This window comes from Ceratotherium simum, chromosome 14 (genome assembly GCF_057802395.1).
Source record: "Ceratotherium simum simum isolate JZ-2026a chromosome 14, ASM5780239v1, whole genome shotgun sequence".
In the NCBI taxonomy this organism is placed as follows: Eukaryota; Metazoa; Chordata; class Mammalia; order Perissodactyla; family Rhinocerotidae; genus Ceratotherium; species Ceratotherium simum.
In genome coordinates, this window is record NC_141913.1 from 564,012 (window position 1) to 583,287 (window position 19,276).

The 19,276-nt window shown below is 45.3% G+C and overlaps 1 protein-coding gene and 1 long non-coding RNA gene across 2 annotated transcripts in view; one reads left to right on the forward strand and one right to left on the reverse strand.

Annotated features, from left to right (window-relative positions):
• Positions 1–19,276, reverse strand: part of L3MBTL4 (L3MBTL histone methyl-lysine binding protein 4) — a 386,879-nt gene that overhangs the window by 11,442 nt on the left and 356,161 nt on the right. Inside the window, 3 exon segments of the mRNA XM_087439397.1 lie at positions 1,600–1,753; positions 2,360–2,514; positions 5,412–5,474. Of these exon segments, the coding sequence (XP_087295523.1) occupies positions 1,600–1,753; positions 2,360–2,514; positions 5,412–5,474 (372 nt within the window).
• On the forward strand, positions 8,744–15,826 carry LOC147915237 (uncharacterized). The gene is made up of 2 exons (XR_015554238.1): positions 8,744–14,007; positions 15,194–15,826. It is a non-coding gene; the product is annotated as an uncharacterized LOC147915237 (long non-coding RNA).

Consider the following 19,276-nt stretch of genomic DNA (forward strand, 5'->3'; position numbering starts at 1 on the left):
ACCCCCCATGGTCTTTGTCCTTACAGACTCTCTAGACTAGTGCGGAGAGACGAGCAAGCAACAACAATAAAGAGTAAGGAGCAATGTGATGGGAGGTATAGCTGCCGTAGGACGCTAACAGAAAGGTGTCAAGAAAGACTATTGAGGACAGGGGTGTGGGGGGGAAGCACCCCAGGGAGGGGGATCAGCATCGGCAAAGATGTGAGTCCCAAGAGTTCGGTGTTGGTCCAGCACAGAAAGTGAAAGAGCATGAAGAGAGCTCCGCCTGAGAAGGTGAGGCAGTGGTGAGGTGTGGACGCCTGCAGCCTGCTGGGCCGCAAGCTCGAGAGCTGACTCTGCACCTCTCTCCCCACCTCCACGATCAGCGATGTCCTGTTGGTAGAATGTAAACCACAGAGACTGACAAAGAGTGAGACGATTCTAGTTCCCTACCTTGAGCCCCTACTCTGGCGAGGTGGTGTTCACTTAGGTGAGGAAAGCTAGGGTGGGACCATCTGAGCTCCCTTTTCAAGGTGGACGTACTTGGGTGACCAAGTGGGGACATCCAGCAGGTGGCTAGATACCTGGCTCAAGCTCCTTCTATCTGATCACACTGTCTTCTAGGAACACAATAGTTCAACCCTAAAGTGGCTTGGTATTATCTGTCCTGTTCTAGATCCTTCTGTTGAAATGACATGTATTAAATATACGAACCACAAATTTCATGCTTTATGGAGCCTATACCATGAGCAATTTTGAAGTTCTTTTTAATTAAAAAACCTCCAATTTAATCTCTCAAATTGTTAACACCTAAATTTACTTCCCTAAGGAAACCTCTCCTACGTACCCCAATATGGTGGACTTCTTTGCTGGCTGATGCATGCAGAGCTGCCTTTGTTCTTCCGTGGCCGAGAAACACTGCCCTCGGCTGTGGCACAGGCACAGGTTACTACCACAGAAGTTTGTGAGGTGGGGTTTTATTTTATCCATTTATTGTCATTGAAAATATATTAAAATTTTAACATAGCAGCAGCAGGAATTTTAATTGTACCTGACAGTCTACAAAAAAATCCAAAAAACAAAACTGCCCAGAGACAAAAATTTACATCAACCAATAATATATTAAAATTCCATTTAGGTAAGGATCTAAAGAAATGTAATATATGCACACCTCTCAGAGAAGGTATTTTTTTTCCTCAGTGACCTAAAGTTTGAGAAACTCTCCAAGCAGAATCAACTTTCTTAAACCATAAGATTCTTAATGAAACAAATGGGTACAGTCAGGTCTGAATCTCTCTTTCTTCTGTTTCTTTTCTCTCTCCCTGAAAAAACAATGGCGCTCCACTTCCAGGGGCGTTTGTCACTCCTTCTGTGGGTGTGTGCAAGGGAAGAGGTGCTTGTCTTTCAAAACGGTGGGACTGACTCCACATAACTTAAGTCTCAGATACAGTCACTTATACAAAACAAATAAGGTCCGACGACAAAGCAGAAGTGTTCAAACCAACACCAGATACCAAGCTCCCTGCTCTACAGCTCTCCCCTGTCAGTGGTGTGTCTGTTTGTAAGGATGCACACAAGGCCGTGACGTGGGAGAGCTCCTCAGCACACACGCAGACTGACCGCAGGCCAGCGCAGCTCTGGAGGCTCCTCTGAGGTGGCCTGCAGGCTCTGCTCACCATGGAGGCTCCTCAGCAGGGTCTCCCCAGCTGCTGCCAAATGCCCAGGCTGACTGTCAATGCTACTCCTGGGCACATTCCAGGCAACCTGGGTAGCTCTACCGAGGCAGTTGACAGAACAAAAAGAAGAATTAATGAAGGATGAAAACATGTGTTTATTATTATTATTTTTTAAAGATGCACACTTTCTTAAGTACACAAAAATCTCACATGAAGTCTTTTTAAAGCACCAGGCCACTATCTCTTAGACTCTCTGCACCCAGATGGCAAATCTGAGCCTAGCAAAATGTGAATGTGAAAACATTAATAACGTATTTATGAATATTGTTTTTTCTAATATTTTGCCACTTGTGAGTTTTATGCTTTCAAAATGGAACATGGCTTGTGTCACGGTGAGGGAGAAGGATAAAGGTGTATGTGTGGGCTTCTTTGGTCTGTTTGCTGCAACGCCTCAGAGCTGAAAAGACCCCAGTAAAGATAAAGACGTTCACAAAGCCACCCGTGCCTGGGCCTCTGCATTGTCAGCACTGGGTCAGTCCTCAAAATCCTTTAAACATATAAACCACAGGCATTTTAAAAGGTCCAGATTAAATACAGGTGTGACCTGGGGGAGATTAAAATCAAATTAATGTGGGCCAATTTTATTGCAGAGAGAACAAGATGCTGGTGCCACGGCAGTTCTGGTGGTGCCATTATCCCCTGACTCTGGGCCTGAGACAGTGTCCTCCTCAGGGAGGTCCTGGGAATTCCTGAACATGAGGATGGAGGCAGAAATCTTCAGTGCTGGGCCCAGTTTGATCTTCATCACCTTGACGATGTCTGTCTGTGTCAGAAGCAGGAAGGCTTTGCTGTCAATATGCTGCAGGGAAATAAATAAACACAAATCAAACCATCCTGCCATGAAAGCCTGTTTACCCGAGTAGCTCCTGGGCGCTGGGCTCTGTGGCGCTGACCCTGGGACGGCCTCCCCGCAGAGCTCAGTGATGAGAGCACGACGCATTCCCCTCAGCTCCAACCATCACACATCTCCATTTCCCCCCAGGACCCCGAAGCCAAGGTGAATTAAAAAGGTGTTCACTCTGTTAAATATGAATTCAGTATACTCTAACTATTCCCAGGCTAAATTTCTATTGATACGTTTTAAAAATCTTGGCCTGAATTTGTATCAAGAGCCTTAAAAATAACCTACTTTCATCCGCTAAGTCAATCTCCAGGAATTTTTCCCAAGAGAACAATGAGCAATGTGTACACTCTAGTGTAATTTACAATAGTGAAATGTTGAAAACAACCCAGTATTTCAAAAATAGCAGAAGTCAATAAATTATGGTATCACCTGGGATGAGGTACCATGCAGTCACCAAAATTCATGTCTCAATGAAACACTTCATGGTTTGGGAAATTTTTCATGAATCATTAAGCATCAAAACGTGATATGATAATACAAAAATGATACAGTTTTAATGTGTAAAATTAAATGTACGTGACCACATGTATATATATACATAGTTAAAATCTTTGAAGTCTTTACACCACATGTTAAGGGAAGTTATCTTTGGCTGGTGGAATAGTGGTTTGGTTTTTATTTTCTCCTTTTAACTTTTCTGTATTTAAAATTTTTTCTATCATAAATTCCAACTATTAAAAACAAAAATACATATTGAATAAATGTTTATTTATTAACTTTTAAAACATATTGTGGTCTGAAATGTAATAGCCCTCCCGAGATTCACGCGATGGCAAGTGGCCACCAGGCAGGTCGCTTTTCTACAGCCTCTGGGGCCCCAGTGTGGTCTCAGAGTTTGATGTCGGGGACTGTGGGCATGTCCTACACCCACGTCACCTATCCACACAGATGGGCTCAGAATGAGTCCTGGTTTCAGAACCAAGAAGACAGAATGAAACGGTTTTCTATGGTACCACCCTTCCATGAACCTAGCACTGTGGTTCTGACCCTTTTGAATTAACAATACAAACCCCTCAGTCAACGTCTCACTGAGGAAGGAGGACCAACGGCAATCCTGGGAGGCGGCTAAAGGTTTAAGAGTTGTAAAAAGCTTCCTGTGCATGTGTGATATATTGTCTGACGAAGAATCGTCCATTTAGAGAATAGAATACCTTTCCCATGGGTATTCAGCATATTTTCCACAGCTGAGAAGAGAGTCTCCCTCTTCCATCCCCTAACCTGGGTTCAGTTCCAGCATTTTCAGGAAAAATCTGCCGGCCAAATAGCCAGTTTTCCTAAGAATAAAGTAATAATGGTGGCGATGGTAACAGTTAATGGTTCCGGAGTTATACTAATTGCTTCCATGCATTTGATCTTCCCGACAACACTGGGAGGCGGAGGAGGAAATCTACAGTTATAAACCTCACGACTTGCTCACCGTCACACAGCTTCTCAGAGGCCATGTTGTGGTTGCAAGCAGGGCTTGCTGGCCTCCAGAGAAGACCCTCGGTCCATATTGCTGCCGTTTATTAAGCCCCTCCTCTGGGGCAAGAACTGGGCTGGGCACTGTAACACACTAATCCTGATCCTGAAATGTCCCCTCACATAAGCCTGTGTTTACAGAGAACAGGAAAGACAGGTTAGGTGATTTGCCCATGATCACACTGCTGGTCCTAAGTGCGAAGCTGGAGCAACTTGACCTGCAAAGAGACTTGTGGACAGGGCAGGTCTTGGGCATCGCTAAATGCAGAGAGTGGCCCATATGTGTGAGTCTGGGCCAACTATGCCCAAGCCGTGCTGGGCTCAGATGGAAGCAGGCGGACCCCACCTTTCCATTGGCAGCAACCGAGACTGACGGCATCATGACCCTGACGCTGAGTTCCCTGGAGACACAGGGCTTGCCGGGCTCTGAGGGGTCCAGGACCCCAAACTCAAAGAGTACCTCCCCTGAACCATGCACGCCCTGAACTCTAGAGAGGCAGAGTATGTGCTGCATCCTAGAGTCTTTAGGGGTCTAGTTTTCTTGGAGAGTTCTAGAGCAATGATGGAGGCTCTGGAATGAGATGGACGTGGGCTGGAATCTGACTGCCCTTTCCTCACTGTGTCCTCGCTTCTTCATCGGTGAACTGTCCTGTAGAGCTGCTGTGAGGACTCAAGGATGACAGTCGTCAAGTGCCGAGCACAGGGCCTGGCCCATGGCAAGCCACGACAGACCAGAACCATCACTGATATCTGTGTTATTATGCTGTGGCTGGTCTAGTCTCTTCTGGGTCAAGTCTCCATGGATACTAATTCCAGGACAAATGTTAAGCAGTTTGGTACATTCCTACCCAAGAGGAGTTTGGAAGCAGAAACCCCATAGAAGGATGTGGTCGCTTCTTTGCCTCCCTCCTCAGCAGGGAAAGAGCAAAGAGAGACAAGACAGTCCAACTTTCACTTTGGAGTAGACAAATCTCCCTTCCTCCCTGGGTGCAGGCCCACGGCGGGACTCCTCCCTGCCCTGGTGCAGCCTCAAGTCACAGTGCCGAAGCTTCCTGACACCCATAGGTGTTAATTAATCAATGTGTTCCAGTAGTCCATTTCTTGAGCATGCTGTATGCACCAAGCACCACAGCATTCTGGGCCAAACCATGGCTAACCATGAAGCAAGCTAAGCCGCAGATTGACCCTGCTGTGCCCCAGCTACACTGCTGGGCTCTTCCTGCCTGGACCTCCCTTCTCTTGCCTCCCCAGACCACTCTTATTTACACTTAAGTAAACGGAAACAAAGCACTTCTGGGTGTAAAAATATATGTAATTTCTACGTTTCCTACCTCTTTCCTGAGGCTCTTGGCATGCTCTTCACAGCCCAGAAGAGACCGTACAAACTCAGCTGCCTACAGTGCAAGATGAAAAGCCTGATTTAAAACATGCACCTGAAATAATATCTTGGGTCATAGTAATTCAACATTTGAGTAAAATATACTTCAAATCCCTCAAACACTTGAGATTTAAATAGTAACTAGCAAGTTACAATAGTATTTACCAGCTCAGAAATTTGACCAGCCCCCAGTAACTTTTCTGGCCTCTTATTTCCAGAATGACCTACACAGGGTTAGTCATCGCGATGACAATGATGGTCTCTATCTGCGTGAAGCTCTGGCATTCTGGAACCTTCTCTCATCTGATCCTCCTGTCCACCCTGTGAGGTCAGGGAGGGTAGAGGGTAGTGGCCTGTGCATAGCAATTATCACAATGACTGTCAGAGATGAGGACACGTCCACCTGGCCTTTTGGCAGACTCTAGGGTCAGACCGTGTCTTCCTCGTCAGTCTCCAGTACCTCACCCAGTGCCTGGCCAGCAACAGGGACTCAAGGACTCTATGCCAAGGGAATTCACACGTAAATGATGAGGCTGAAGCCCAAAGAGGTTTAATAACTTACTCAAGGTCATGCTTGGCCAGTAAGTGCCAGGGATGGTTTTGGAGCTCAGGTTTTCTGACTCTGAACCCAGAGTTCTAGAGAATCAGTCCTTCAACTCGCTTTCCCATCCTTACCTTTTCCTCCCTCTCCATCCACACATGCCCCAAATTCCTTTTGATAAGAGAGATCAGACAAAGACTTGGCTATAAGCACAGGAAGCACTGGGTGCACCCTAGTGATACTTTTGGGGAGCTGCCTGAACAAATGTGATGGAGTATAGACCCTCAACAACCCAAATGACAACTGGGTCCTGCCACTCTGGCGAGGGCCGGCACTGCAAACACATGGGATGAAAGGCAGGGCAGAAGCAATTATAAGCGAATCCCGGCAGGTGATATTTGTAGGAGGAACTGTCTTGTTGTTTTTGTGTTTTCTTTTTGGCTCTCTGCTTCTTGTGTAGACTGAATTGTGTGCACTTGCCCTTCTCTTACTCCCTGTCTCATGGGGAAGGGCCAGGGGAAGGCCAGGAAGCTCGGGGCCTCGTATCAACATGTTCCACAATCCCAGAGCTCCGGGAGTCACGGCTGCCTGCAGGCCCTCCGGGAGACGCCAGCAGATCCGGCCCTCGCCACACTCTGTGGAAGAGAACATCACAGTGTCGGCTGATCTCCACTTTACAGAAGAGCCGGGGCAGCACCTGGAGGGCACACCCTAGGGCCTGACACCTGGGTGTCAGGACACTTGTGGGACCCTGAGCTCTGACCTCGCACCCCCCTGTCATCTCACAACTGTATTGAGTCTGTCTAATATGAAGATTTCAGAACATCTTTTTAGGGGCAATCATTGTATTGGCGTCAAGCACCCCTAGGATGCCACAAGGTTATTTTATCATGAATCATTTACAATCATCCTTCCAAAGTGCGGGATGATGACAATTTAAAAAAACCACCCCCTGGGCCGGCCCCGTGGCTTAGCAGTTAAGTGCACGCGCTCCACTGCTGGCGGCCTGGGTTTGGATCCCGGGCGCGGATCCCGGGCGCGCACCGACGCCCCGCTTCTCCGGCCATGCTGAGGCCATGTCCCACATACAGCAACTAGAAGGATGTGCAACTACGACATACAACTGTCTACTGGGGCTTTGGGGGAAAAAATAAATAAATAAAAAAAAATTAAACTGGAATTGTTTAAAAAAAATTAAAAAAAACCACCCCAAACCAGTCATCATGCTGCCGCACAAGGGCAGATTCAAGCCCTGGGAGCACTAGGAGGCGTCTGCTTGTCTCAAGCTGGCCTCACCCTCACGATACCGAGGGGTTTCAGCTGAGAGCTGGCGCTCTGGCGGTCCCTGTGCTCGGGAAGCCGAGGCTGTTTGCTGGGCTGCATGGTTTTCTCTTTCTGAGGTGGACGGTAAGGATGGAGCATGTGTTTGGTGTTGCAGGGAGCTGAGGAAAGCTTTGTAATGCTGATGGTCAAGTCGCAGAGACGTGGCAACTGGGGCATGTGCTGGCAGGGGCTTCTGGCATGTGTCTGGGGCTGGGACACTGAGAGGGGGGTGAGGCCTGGTCATTTCCCAGGCTGCACTTCTGGCCAAGTATGTCCTGACCACAGCACGTGTGAGGCCTCTGCTGGGTGCTGGGAAGGCTGGACCTGCGAGCAGGTCGAGCCTGAACTGTCAATAGGTTTAGGGTTTGATTAGTGATGGGAGAATAGAGGGAAAATGGCGAGTAAAGGACGGCTTTTCAATCACCATAATCCATGGTCCAGTATGCTGAAATCCAGAGGAGAGTTATAAAGGCCAGGGGCTTCCAGGAGGCGCAGATGGGAACTCAGGAAAGCACCGCAATGGAGGTGGGAGCCGAGATGGGCTCTGCTGGCTGCACAGTATTTCCACCGGGGGCGATTCTGCGTGGATGGGTAGAGACCGGGTCACAGAGCCTCACAGGAGCAAGGCCACAAGCAGGATGCGCAGCGTGCATGTCATCAACAGTGAGGAGTCCAGTTTGCATAGAACCAGCGGAGCAGAGGGCCAGAGATGGATAAGGCAATAGAGGAGGGCCGTGGTGTCCAGGCATGGGTTTGCGGAATTGCGCAGGCCCCAGGCGCGCTGGCGGGGTGGTTCTCCGCCCTGGCCACATGGTGGAAGCTCCTGGAGAGCTTTACAGACGACTTAAGGCCAGGCTCTTGCCATAGAGATTCCAAACTAATCAAGCTGGATGGGGCACAAGTGCTGGCATATATTTTTAGACTCCTCAGTTGATTCTAATGTGCAGTTCGGGCTGAGGACCCCTGTGGGAGAGAACACGGGAGAGAGGACCGGGCAGTGTGTGGATGGGCCAGGCAGGGCATCAGCTGGGAGGCCTGCACCAGTCGTGTGGGGAACCCTGAGGGCGCAGCTGCTCCACATGGGGAGCTGGAGGCAGGAGGGGCTGCGAGATAAATCCTGAGCATCTGCCCCCAGGCTGGCGTGGGGCCAAAGGAACTAGAGCTGAGTGCAGGAACAACACCGGAGAGCAGGTTCTCAGCCCTGGCACTGCTGACATGCTGGGCCCCATTCATGCCTTGGTGGGGGTTGTCCTGTGTGTGGCAGGACGGTCAGCAGCATCCCTGGCCTCTACCTGCTGGGCACCCATAGCACTCCCCCTTCCCTGTTGTGACAACCAAACATCTGTCCAGATGTTGCCCAAGTCGCCGTGGTTAAGAGCCACTGTGCTAAAGGAAGGATCTTCTGGGATGGCTCTTTCACATGAAAAGGGCTGAATATTGTGGGAGATCAAGATTTGGCCACCCTGAAATCTCTCTCTTTACCTTGGTTGTTTTCTCTAGGGACATTAGACCTCCCCCACTAACTGCCTAAAGAATTTGACATAGTAACTCCTTCCTGGAACAGATCTATCATGATGGCTGTAAAGATAATGTAGGATAAATGTTACAATAGGAAAGGCACCAACAAGCCCATCTTATCGGAAGTTCTGTCTCTCTGGCCACATTCTCTGGATGGCCCTGCAAGGAGTTGCCAGACAAACATTTACATTTATAAGGGAATCTCCATTTGTAAAGGTATCTCCTTCTCTGTTTTGGGAGGAGGGGGGGATGACCTCATTTCTAGAGGCTTATCAATGTGCAAGGTGAGGCCTTAAATCTGCATAATAACCTTACTCTTGTTTACTGTGCTTTAGTGGTGATCTCCTGTAACAGACTCCCCCCACCCCCAACATCCTCCTTTGTCGTTAGCTGAACATGGTGTTTAAGACGAGAATTTCTGCTATTGTGTTGAGAAACGCAGTGTCCCTGCTTTCTCCCATGTATACGTGTTATTAAACTTGGTATTATTTTCTCCTGCTAACCTCTCTTGTTAATTATTTGGCCAGCCATAAGAACCTTAAGGGAAAGGGCAGAGGGAGATTCTCCCTCTTCCCCCGACAGTTTTGGCGAGCCAGCCAGGAGCCACACTAACTGGCAAGTTGCCTTCTCTGGCTGGAAGACCTGTCTTCTCCCTGGACTACTGCAGATGATGAGATACGGGAAGGCCTGACAAAAGCCGGCAAAAAGGTAAGCCTTCTTACCATGTCAGCCTCCCGGAGTCTCTATCTGTGGAGTCCGGCGGAAGGAAATGGTGAGAACTTTTTCTCTTTCTAAATTTAGATTGGCAGGAGAAAATATTTGGGAAACTAGGTTCTTGTGCTTTTAGTGACTCTTGGTTTAAATTTGGTAGAGTACTCCTGGTTTTGATCTTGATCCCTTTTCCTCCCAGAGTAATCTCTGTCTTGTTCTGTGTCCTGAGAAAACTTGGCTTTGTGACCAGTGAGAATATTCTCCTTGGTCTCCACCATACGGAAGGTGCATTTACCGGGGTGCACCTTGGTGGCCAGTCGAGTAGACTGGGGTTCCGAACTGTCTTTGTCCGGCTGTGCCAAGCTCTCAGGGGAGTTTGTCATAAAGGGCCCAGTCCATAAGGGCTTTTGTCGTCTTAACCTTTGTTGCTTGTTAGTGCTGGAAAAATCCCATTCCAGTATCGCCTGCCCGGTGTCACAGATTAGCGGGTCTGTGACTGGAGGCGTCCCACACTATTGTGGGAGACCGGAGACACCATCCTTACCGCCTGTGCAACAAGGGTCTTTACTTTCTCTGAATATCTTTGGGAGTGAATTCTGTGGATCATGGGGGCTACATCATCTGCGCCCTCACCAGGGACGCCTCTTGCGTCCATGGGAAAGATTTATTCTAAGCGTGGAAAGTTACCTCTGGGTCTTTCCTTAAAAAGGCTTATTGGTTCGAGTCACTATTAGAATAAATATACAAATGAAGATCCTACTCGTCAATGGCCAGACGACGGATCCTTTGAATTGGGAAAACTTCTAAATTGGGGGGAAAAAAAAATGTTTTGAGAGCTCTCACATAATTGTTTAATTGGTACCAAAAAAAAAAAATGGCCAGAAAAAGGAAGGGAAAAATTTGACTAGCCTTAAGACCTTGACTCAGGTTACAATTGAATTGAGAACATGTAAAAGCGTAAGTGTTGATAAGATTATAAAGGTTGGAATGTTTGAGCTAATTTTATATAAAGAGGTTACATCAACTTTGCCTGAGTATGTTTTAAAATGTCTGACTGGGAATGCTTCCCTTGTCCAAAATTAGAAGACCAACACCTATTGATAAAAATCTTAATGATAACTATGTTTAAAGGTATAAGAGGTGATGAAATTTACATGAACTTTTGTACAAAAAACTGATGTTATTTCTATTACAGAACTGGTTAACAAAAATAGTAATTTAATGATGGCTAATTTTATCTAATGTCTTATGAAGTCTTATAGGCAATCTAAATAATTATTGGGAATAAGTAACTAATAGTTGTGAAAAAGATGAATGTTGGGTGAACTTTAAATAATAATTATGTGTTATGGTGGTTACAGCTTCCAAACTCATTTTGGTGACTTAAAACTTTAGAGTTTTGCTAAATTTTATGATAAAAATTCAATTGAGTATCTAGATCGTTTCCAAATAACATAAGATATTAGACATTGATTGCTAAATGTACATTTGTCTACTTTTGGCTTTTCATTACAGGAAAACTAAAAGGTGTTTTGGGTCTATTGGTAAACATGTGTTTTATTAAAAAATTGTACTATAAAGTAACATGTTTCCAGAAATTATGAAGTGTTCATAAATTTTGCAAGCCACAAGATACCAATGTAAAAGAAAGTTTATAATTGTTTACTTAGTTTTTACTTACAAATTAAGGTTTCTAAGGGTTAAAATTCCTAATTAGTATATATGATTGAAGCTACTAAAAAATTAAGAAAAACATGTCTGTGTACAAGGAAAGTTATAGGTTTGTGGAAGGTGAATTCTGGAAAAGGAGTTTTTGCATGGTCAAGATGGCTAAGATTAAAATGAATTTAAGTAAGTAAATGAGTTTTAATATCAGAAGTAAGCTGGTACAAAATTATAATTTGGTCTTATTTCTCTTAAAAGGATAATTTTCTTGAACTTGATAAAGAGGTTATAAAAGATTTTTCTTTACCTTTGAGTAAGTCTACCTAAAAAAAAACCTGTTAAAATAATTTCCTGTGTTCAAAAGACTGAAGTCTCTCTATTAAGGCTTTTTGGACTGTTAATGCTCTGTTTGCTTTGACTTTTTATATTTTTGACAAGCTCCCCAAAATTCGTCTCTTAAATAAAGTCTTTTTTTACTTTTTTTCTTTGAGAATTTTCAAAGGGCCCTGAAACTTCTCAAAGAAATTTGCTCTCTTCCTATAAGGAGGAAGATACTAAACTTATTAGGCTTATTCAGTATGTTAAACTATGTGAGAAGCATTGTCAGACAAGTGATGATAAGCCTGCTTAGGTGGTATTATGTGGGTAAATGTTATTGATATAGGTGTTTTAAAATTGTATAACATTACTGAAATGCTGATCTGTCCTGATTATCAGTCATAATTCTGGTTATTATTATTTTAAAGTGTTGTATGTCACAAAATTAACCAAATTTCTTTGTCAATTGACATTTTTGAGGTCTTGTTTACAGACATTTCTTTGCTCTTAATGCTTTTGCAAAATATGTTTCAACTTCAGAAAAATTCATGGAAAGGACTCTGACATTTACACTGGAGTACAGGTTTCTGACAAACTTTCTGATCATAGAACTGAACTTGGTAAGAAATTACAGAACTCTGATGGAGAGATTGATAACTTCATGAAGCTGCTAACAAAAAGATTGGGATCAGGAATGGATTACACAGGACTGAATGAACTGATAAGGATGATTATAATTTTTATGATTTTTCGTTTGAAGTATTGCTGAATTTTTAATGTTTTGTTTTTTCAGATTTAAGGAAAACTTTTTCTCTTTTCTCCTGAGCTAGCTATGACATAACAATTTGGTAAATGATATTTTTGTAAGTAAAACTGAAATATTTATCTTTTTCTCTCTATCTGATCCCTCGAATTTAGAAACTCTTAGTAAGTGAGTATTGTTGTTTTCATGGCAATATAGTTATTTGCATAAGTTCAATAAGAATCTGTTCTCCTTATAACAGGACACAATTGGAAACACTGCTTATATTACCAAGGTTGTGACTGAAACATCATATTTGCGATATAACCATACAGCTTTTGAGGAATGAAGATTGGACTTTATGGAATAAAGCCACGTGGAAATATTGACCTGGTACCTCTGTGTTCCAAGCAGCACTTACCAGGATAAGTAAAGAATGTCACTTATCTGGCAGGTACAAGGAACCTCGAAATATTTTGGGGGAACCTCGGAAGAGAGGAGTTCACCCAAATCTGTAGGTATTACAGGCAAAGTCTGATGACAAAATCCTTGGCTTGGCTTTCCTGGCCTGGAGAGGCCTTTAAAGTTCAATCTGAGATTCCTTATAAAAAGTTCCAGCAAAGCAGATTTAAAAGAGCCTATGTGATCAACTGCTATTCTTGCTGTACTTATGTAAATAATTGGGCCAACTCTATTGGAACTAGACTTATTCTGCAAACTAGTTAGTTTTAATTTGGCTATCTTAATAAAAATGAGGGTGATTTTAGAAAGAAAAATTATATTTCAGTAAAAACTATAGTATACATTTGCAGATATTAGATCCTAGTTTTGTTAATTGTCTTTTGAGGTTTTTGTTTTATATCTATTTACTGGACTGGATGCTGATTTCTTCTAGTCTCCTAAAATATCTGGCTACACATCTCCAAACTAATGTTTTTCATTTTTTTCCCATCATTTTCATTTGGAATCACTGAAAACTAAACCTGCCCTTTTTCCTGAAGCCTTACAAACTGAAGTTGATGGACTTGATATAAACTTAAGAGATGACCTGAGGACACCACCAGAGACATTTTAAACTGCAAAAGATACTTTGACGCTGACATCAAAAAATCATCTTAACTGGCTGTCCTCTGAACTCAGAAACTGGTTTACAATTTGCTCCAACCATTAACCTTGTTTTTCTTTTGTTTACATAGAAATGCTTCTATTAAATACTTGATTGCTTGCTTCCACAATGTAGGCACAACCTTGAGAGCCCACCTGCATCACCACCTTCTAAAATGAACTTAATTAAACTGATCTATTATCAGGACTAAGAAATGTGTTCAGTGAGATGAAACAACCTACCAACTCACTCCCCCTACCAACTCTTCTGGACTATGAAACTTCTTTAAGTTTCAAAACGACTGTGAAACATTTAGTTTCAAAGGCAGGACTGTGGGAGATCAAGATTTGGCCACCCTGAAATCTATCTCTTTACCTTGGTTGTTTTCTCTAGGGACATTAGACCTCCCCCACTAACTGCCTAAAGAATTTGACATAGTAACTCCTTCCTGGAACAGATCTATCATGATGGCTGTAAAGATAATGTAGGATAAATGTTACAATGGAAAGGCACCAACAAGCCCATCTTATCGGAAGTTCTGTCTCTCTGGCCACATTCTCTGGATGGCCCTGCAAGGAGTTGCCAGACAAACATTTACATTTATAAGGGAATCTCCATTTGTAAAGGTATCTCCCTCTCTGTTTTGGGAGGAGGGGGGGATGACCTCATTTCTAGAGGCTTATCAATGTGGCAGGTGAGGCCTTAAATCTGCATAATAACCTTTCTCTTGTTTACTGTGCTTTAGTGGTAATCTCCTGTAACTGACTCCCCCCACCCCCAACATCCTCCTTTGTCGTTAGCTGAACATGGTATTTAAGACGAGAATTTCTGCTATTGTGTTGAGAAATGCAGTGTCCCTGCTTTCTCCCATGTATACGTGTTATTAAACTTGGTATTATTTTCTCCTGCTAACCTGTCTTGTTAATTATTTGGCCAGCCATAAGAACCTTAAGGAAAAGGGCAGAGGGAGATTCTCCCTCTCTCCCGACAATATCATAGTAGGAAAATTAAAAATAGAAAGGTGGGACTAGGAAGCAGCTGAAGACGCACGTTCTGTCGTGTCTTAATCACTGGCTCCAGTGGGGAAACCATGCCAGCAATCGGGCCCCTGGGTTCCCTACAGGCAAAGTGCAGTGTTCGAGAGATGGTCTTTTAAATACACGCTCCAGGAACTCCTGTTCACAGCAAAAGGGTGTGTGTTGCTTTGATGGTTTGCGTAGGTTAAAATGTCCTTTTCTGACCAAATAAATGAAAACAGGATCCCATTCCCCGTTCTTAGTGTTGTTAGCCAAGAAATCACTGTCCATGTCAAAGGTAGATTGGATTTTTTTAATGGGAATACATGTGTGAAACCAAAGAGTAAACAGACCAGTGCTGTCGAGCAAGGTGGCCCTTAGGGAGTACCCGAGCAACCCCTTGCCGGCCCGCCTTCCTCAGACAGTGGGGCAGCAAGACCTCGTTTGCTTTTCCACATGTCTGAAATTCTCTGTCTTTTTGGAAAGAGAATCTGATTCTATGTAACCTGTCTTTCTTTTTCCAAAGTAAAAAACATATTCCACAAAATCTATTGAGGCAGACTTTTCTGGCCAGAAATAAAAAATATCCACAGGCCTTGATCATTATCATCATTATTCAGGATCGTTACTATTTTATTCTCCCTAAGAATAAATTATGTTTTAAGCTGTAATATAAAGCTTAAAATTTTTGCTACAAGTTTTCTAAACGTGAAGTGGTGAGCTTTAACACACCATGAGGGCAGAACCAGAAAGTTTCCCTCTCACTCTGCCCTCAAAACCTTGTTTTCTTCTTCAGGTGTGTGGCACATGTGGAGAACTGTTCAGATGGGAGTGACTCTGTGAGAGAGGGAGGCGCATCCCTCAGCCTCCACCCAAGATGGCTGTGTGGCCACGTCTGCTTTTCTGAGGTCAAGACGGCCCTGCTGGAGCGGGGCAGCACACCTGCTGTGGAGGCTGACACGCAGGCGGTTCCCAGCTCTCTGGAGCGCAGTGTCCCACAGCTAAAACCCTGGCTCTGTTCTGGAAGGACACCAAGTTAATTCTAGGGATGCTGCAGCAGCTTGGAAAGACTAAGAGTGATGACGTTGTGCAGGCTCTTAGAAGAGCCCGTTACTTTACCCAGCCTACTTCCCCCCGCGACCTACTTTCCCTGGTGTCCTCTTGGAGCTCAGCAGGCCTTGTTTTCTTCCGTGAGGCTGCCATTCCCTTACATCTTTCCAAATGGTGGTGTTCTCCCTGTTGCTGAGCGTGTAGCTGTGTGCCTGATTGTACTGGCTCAAAGTCCACTGGGGACCATGTTTCCAGCCTGAGTCTCCTTAACAGCGGAATTTGTTATTTACCCTTTTTTATAAGGGCTGCTATGCTTAGTTAGCAGTATCCTGAATTTTTCAAAACACTCCCTCCTATGTAAAGATTGCTTTTAAAGTGACACCATCTTTTTGTGTGTGTGTGTGTGTGTGTGTGTGTGTGTGTGAGGAAGATCAGCCCTGAGCTAACATCCAGTGCTGATCTTCCTCTTTTCGCTGAGGAAGCCTGGCCTTGGGCTAACATCCGTGCCCACCTTCCTCTACTTTACATGGGACACCACAACAGCACGGCTTGATAAGCGGTGCATCGGTGTGCACACGGGATCCGAACCTGCGAACCTCGGGCTGCTGAAGCGGAGCATGCGCACTTAACCACTGTGCCACAGGGCCGGCCCAAGTGACCACCATCTTTTAAAGTGAATGGACATTTAGGGACATGTGGTTGAGGCCAGAGTGACTTATAAGTGCTGCTTTAAAAAGCACTTTTGAATGTAAGAACTCAAAGTACCCGTATGTGCACCAAGCATCCCCGAGTCACACCTGCGGCTGTAAAGTGCACACCACATGTGACATCCAGCCCTCATGTGCCCACGGACACCTGGCAGGAGGCTACTGCATACAATTCACCTCCTCATTTATTCACTCACCCACTGGTTGTCAGACACCCACTCTGGGCAAGATAATTTGCTATAAAGATGTAAAAAGACAAAAATATTTCAGTCCATATTCTTAAACACTTATCCTCTTCTATAGAATATTTCCATGACTCAGAGTAAGAAATACACTTCACACTGACCATAACTGCCGTGTGTGCTCACGCCCGCATGTTTCTAACAGGTTTCACAAAACAATAACCTTTACTACAATTAGGTACTTTCATCCAGTCTTGTCTTGTTCAAGAACCACTAAATTGACTTTATACCTGTGCTTTGAAAAACACTTCTCGAGTAGAAACAGGCCCAGTGACAAAGGAGTTAAAAGCCTGTCCCCACCCTCTGGGAAATGTTTCAAAGACCCGCTGCTTCTCTTCACAGGTGTCAGGAGCAGAGCAAGGTCCCCCTCCCAGGCCAAGACGGCAGGCAAAGGGAGAGTTTTTGCGCTTCATCTTCTGCCCTAGACAGATGCCCCCCTTAAGTCTCACTGAATGGCACTTAACACAGCCACATACAAGTCCCTTTTCAACACGGCCTGTCCCTGTCTCCTGAGGTTCCCCTTCAATACGCCCAGTGGGAACAAAGCACAAGAGAACAGCCACCCCCACCATGCCCCCTGCCTCCTGCTCACCCTGCACTGCCTTTTCAAATCCTCACTGCCCTGCTCGCCATTTTTCATACGGCATCTGGAATGGCCACAAACTCTGCTGCTGGTGCTCACTGGGATGCACCCTAAGTGAACCCCCTTCTGAGGGCTGCCTTATTTTCAAAGATACAAATAGAACCATCACAAAGCCCACACTGTCAACCCATCAGAGTCTTGTTGCGGACCTATCTTGGTGCTGGGAAATGTGCTATAGAACATGAGGATACTGACAGAAATTTAGGATATGGTCCTTGTCCTCCAAGGCATCTAGTTAGGGAGACATCAGGACTAAGACATATTAAACATTAGGGAATAACCATAACTGTTTTCTCTGGGGGAAAGCCACGGTTACGGAAGCATCACAAAGCATCATGAGCAGGAGCACTTTATAAAGACAGCCTCTCTGATCGTGGTTTTTTTTTAATCTAGAAAATTTCTAAGGCCAGCAATAAAAGGCTGGGATTTCATGTGCACCCATCACAGAGAACTCAGGAACTGTGACCTCACCTTAATGACCCTTGATGGCATCTTCAGTCTCCCTCCAGGGAATCTCTTCCTTTGGAGACCCCTCCCGTCCAAATGAGACTTGTGCATGGACCAGCCACTTCCCTTGACTCGTCCTCCAATCTCTCACTTTTATTCAGTGCCAAACTCGAAACTTGTTAGATCAGAGTCCCCCCAGATTTCCTATTCACTGCTCAATGTTCCTAAAACAGCGGTTCTGGTTCTTTTTGGATGATGGTCCCCCTTGAGAAGTTAATAAAAGCTCTGGCCCTCCTCTCAAGGAAAAAACATACATATATTGTACATAATTTTTCCAAATCTCCGGAAGCCCAATTCCACAGCCCCAGCCAGGAACCCCTGCCCTCAATCTGGCATCTGTCCTGCTGCACAGAACACTCACAGCTGGCCTCCTCTTGACACTTCCCTTTCAAGGACCCCTGGCTTCTCTGCAGAGCACCCCCTCCAAGGCCCTCCCCCTGCACTGTCTAACTTGGTCCCTGCACTCCAACCTCAGCAGCTCCCTCTGGGCCCTCATGTCCTCGAGGAGCGTTCACTCAGTGACCCCTGCCTCCACTCTTTACTGGCACCCCCATCTTGTATTTCTGCCCCTTGGAAGAGTGGTTCTTCATCTATCCGTGTAATCCACAGGGACCTGTCCCATAACAAATTCATCACCTTATCTCCCTGCCCCAAAATGCCTCCTTTCCCCAAAGTTTCATTTCTTGTGATGGTACCACTAGTTTTCCATTCTTTCTGGTGAATTCTTCAGGCCTTGCAGCTTTCACATTTATTATCCTAATTAAGCACTGAACTGTGTAGTGCTGAGACTATAAACAGAATCTCAGTGGCTCATTCCACTTCTTCCTCTCTGTATCTGATCAATTTCCCTCGGGCTTTTGACTTGAAACGTCCACTGAACTCAGGTGTTCTTCCGGCCGCCGTGCCTGGTCCAGGCCCTGATTTCTCCATACCAGGAGCGCGCTGGTGACTTCTGGCATCTCCCTCTTCTCAGCCTCTTCTCACTCTTTCTCTTTTTGCAGATCTTTGCCATTCCTGTCTTCTGGAAGCACCATCTTCCACAGTGACTTTCTCATTAGAACCTCAGTTGGTTCGTACTGCTGAGCAACTACCATGCAGGCCCAGTGCCCAACCTCACCCCTGCCCATCTTCTCATCCAGGTCACCTTCCTCTGTGCCCAGCTCGGCATGTGCGTGGTGAGTCAGATGTCACCTCAGGACCTGGCTCTGACTGTGTGGCCTTGAGAAGTCACTTGGTCTCTGGGTGCCTAAATTTCCCTATCTGTAAAATGAGCAAAATAAGAGTACTTGCCTTACTATCTTTGTATTAGCATTGTTCACTATCGTTATTAATGTTAGTAAAGGATGCATCCTGGCATTTGTCATACTCACTTCCGTGCAATCTCCTGTTTTTCCCTGCAACTGGAATGGCTTCCCTTCTTTCCTCTGCTTAGATATAGTCCACTTTTGTTTCCAAATCCAGCTCACGATGCCCTTGTCATTCAACAGTCATTCAACAACCATTCACTGGGTCATCTACAAGTGCCAGGTGTAGTGAGAGGTTCTCAGGACACACACCAGGTGAGTGAGACGAGGCCTCTCCCCATCTGGTTGGGGCCACACAGTGAGGACAGGGCAGCAACAGAAGACTTAGACCAAGGGGGCGCCCAGCCTGGAGGCTCCCGCAGGCGTGGACTGGGTTGACGGCTGGCCATGGCAGCAGGCACAGTGGGAGGGGCACTGGAGGCGGCG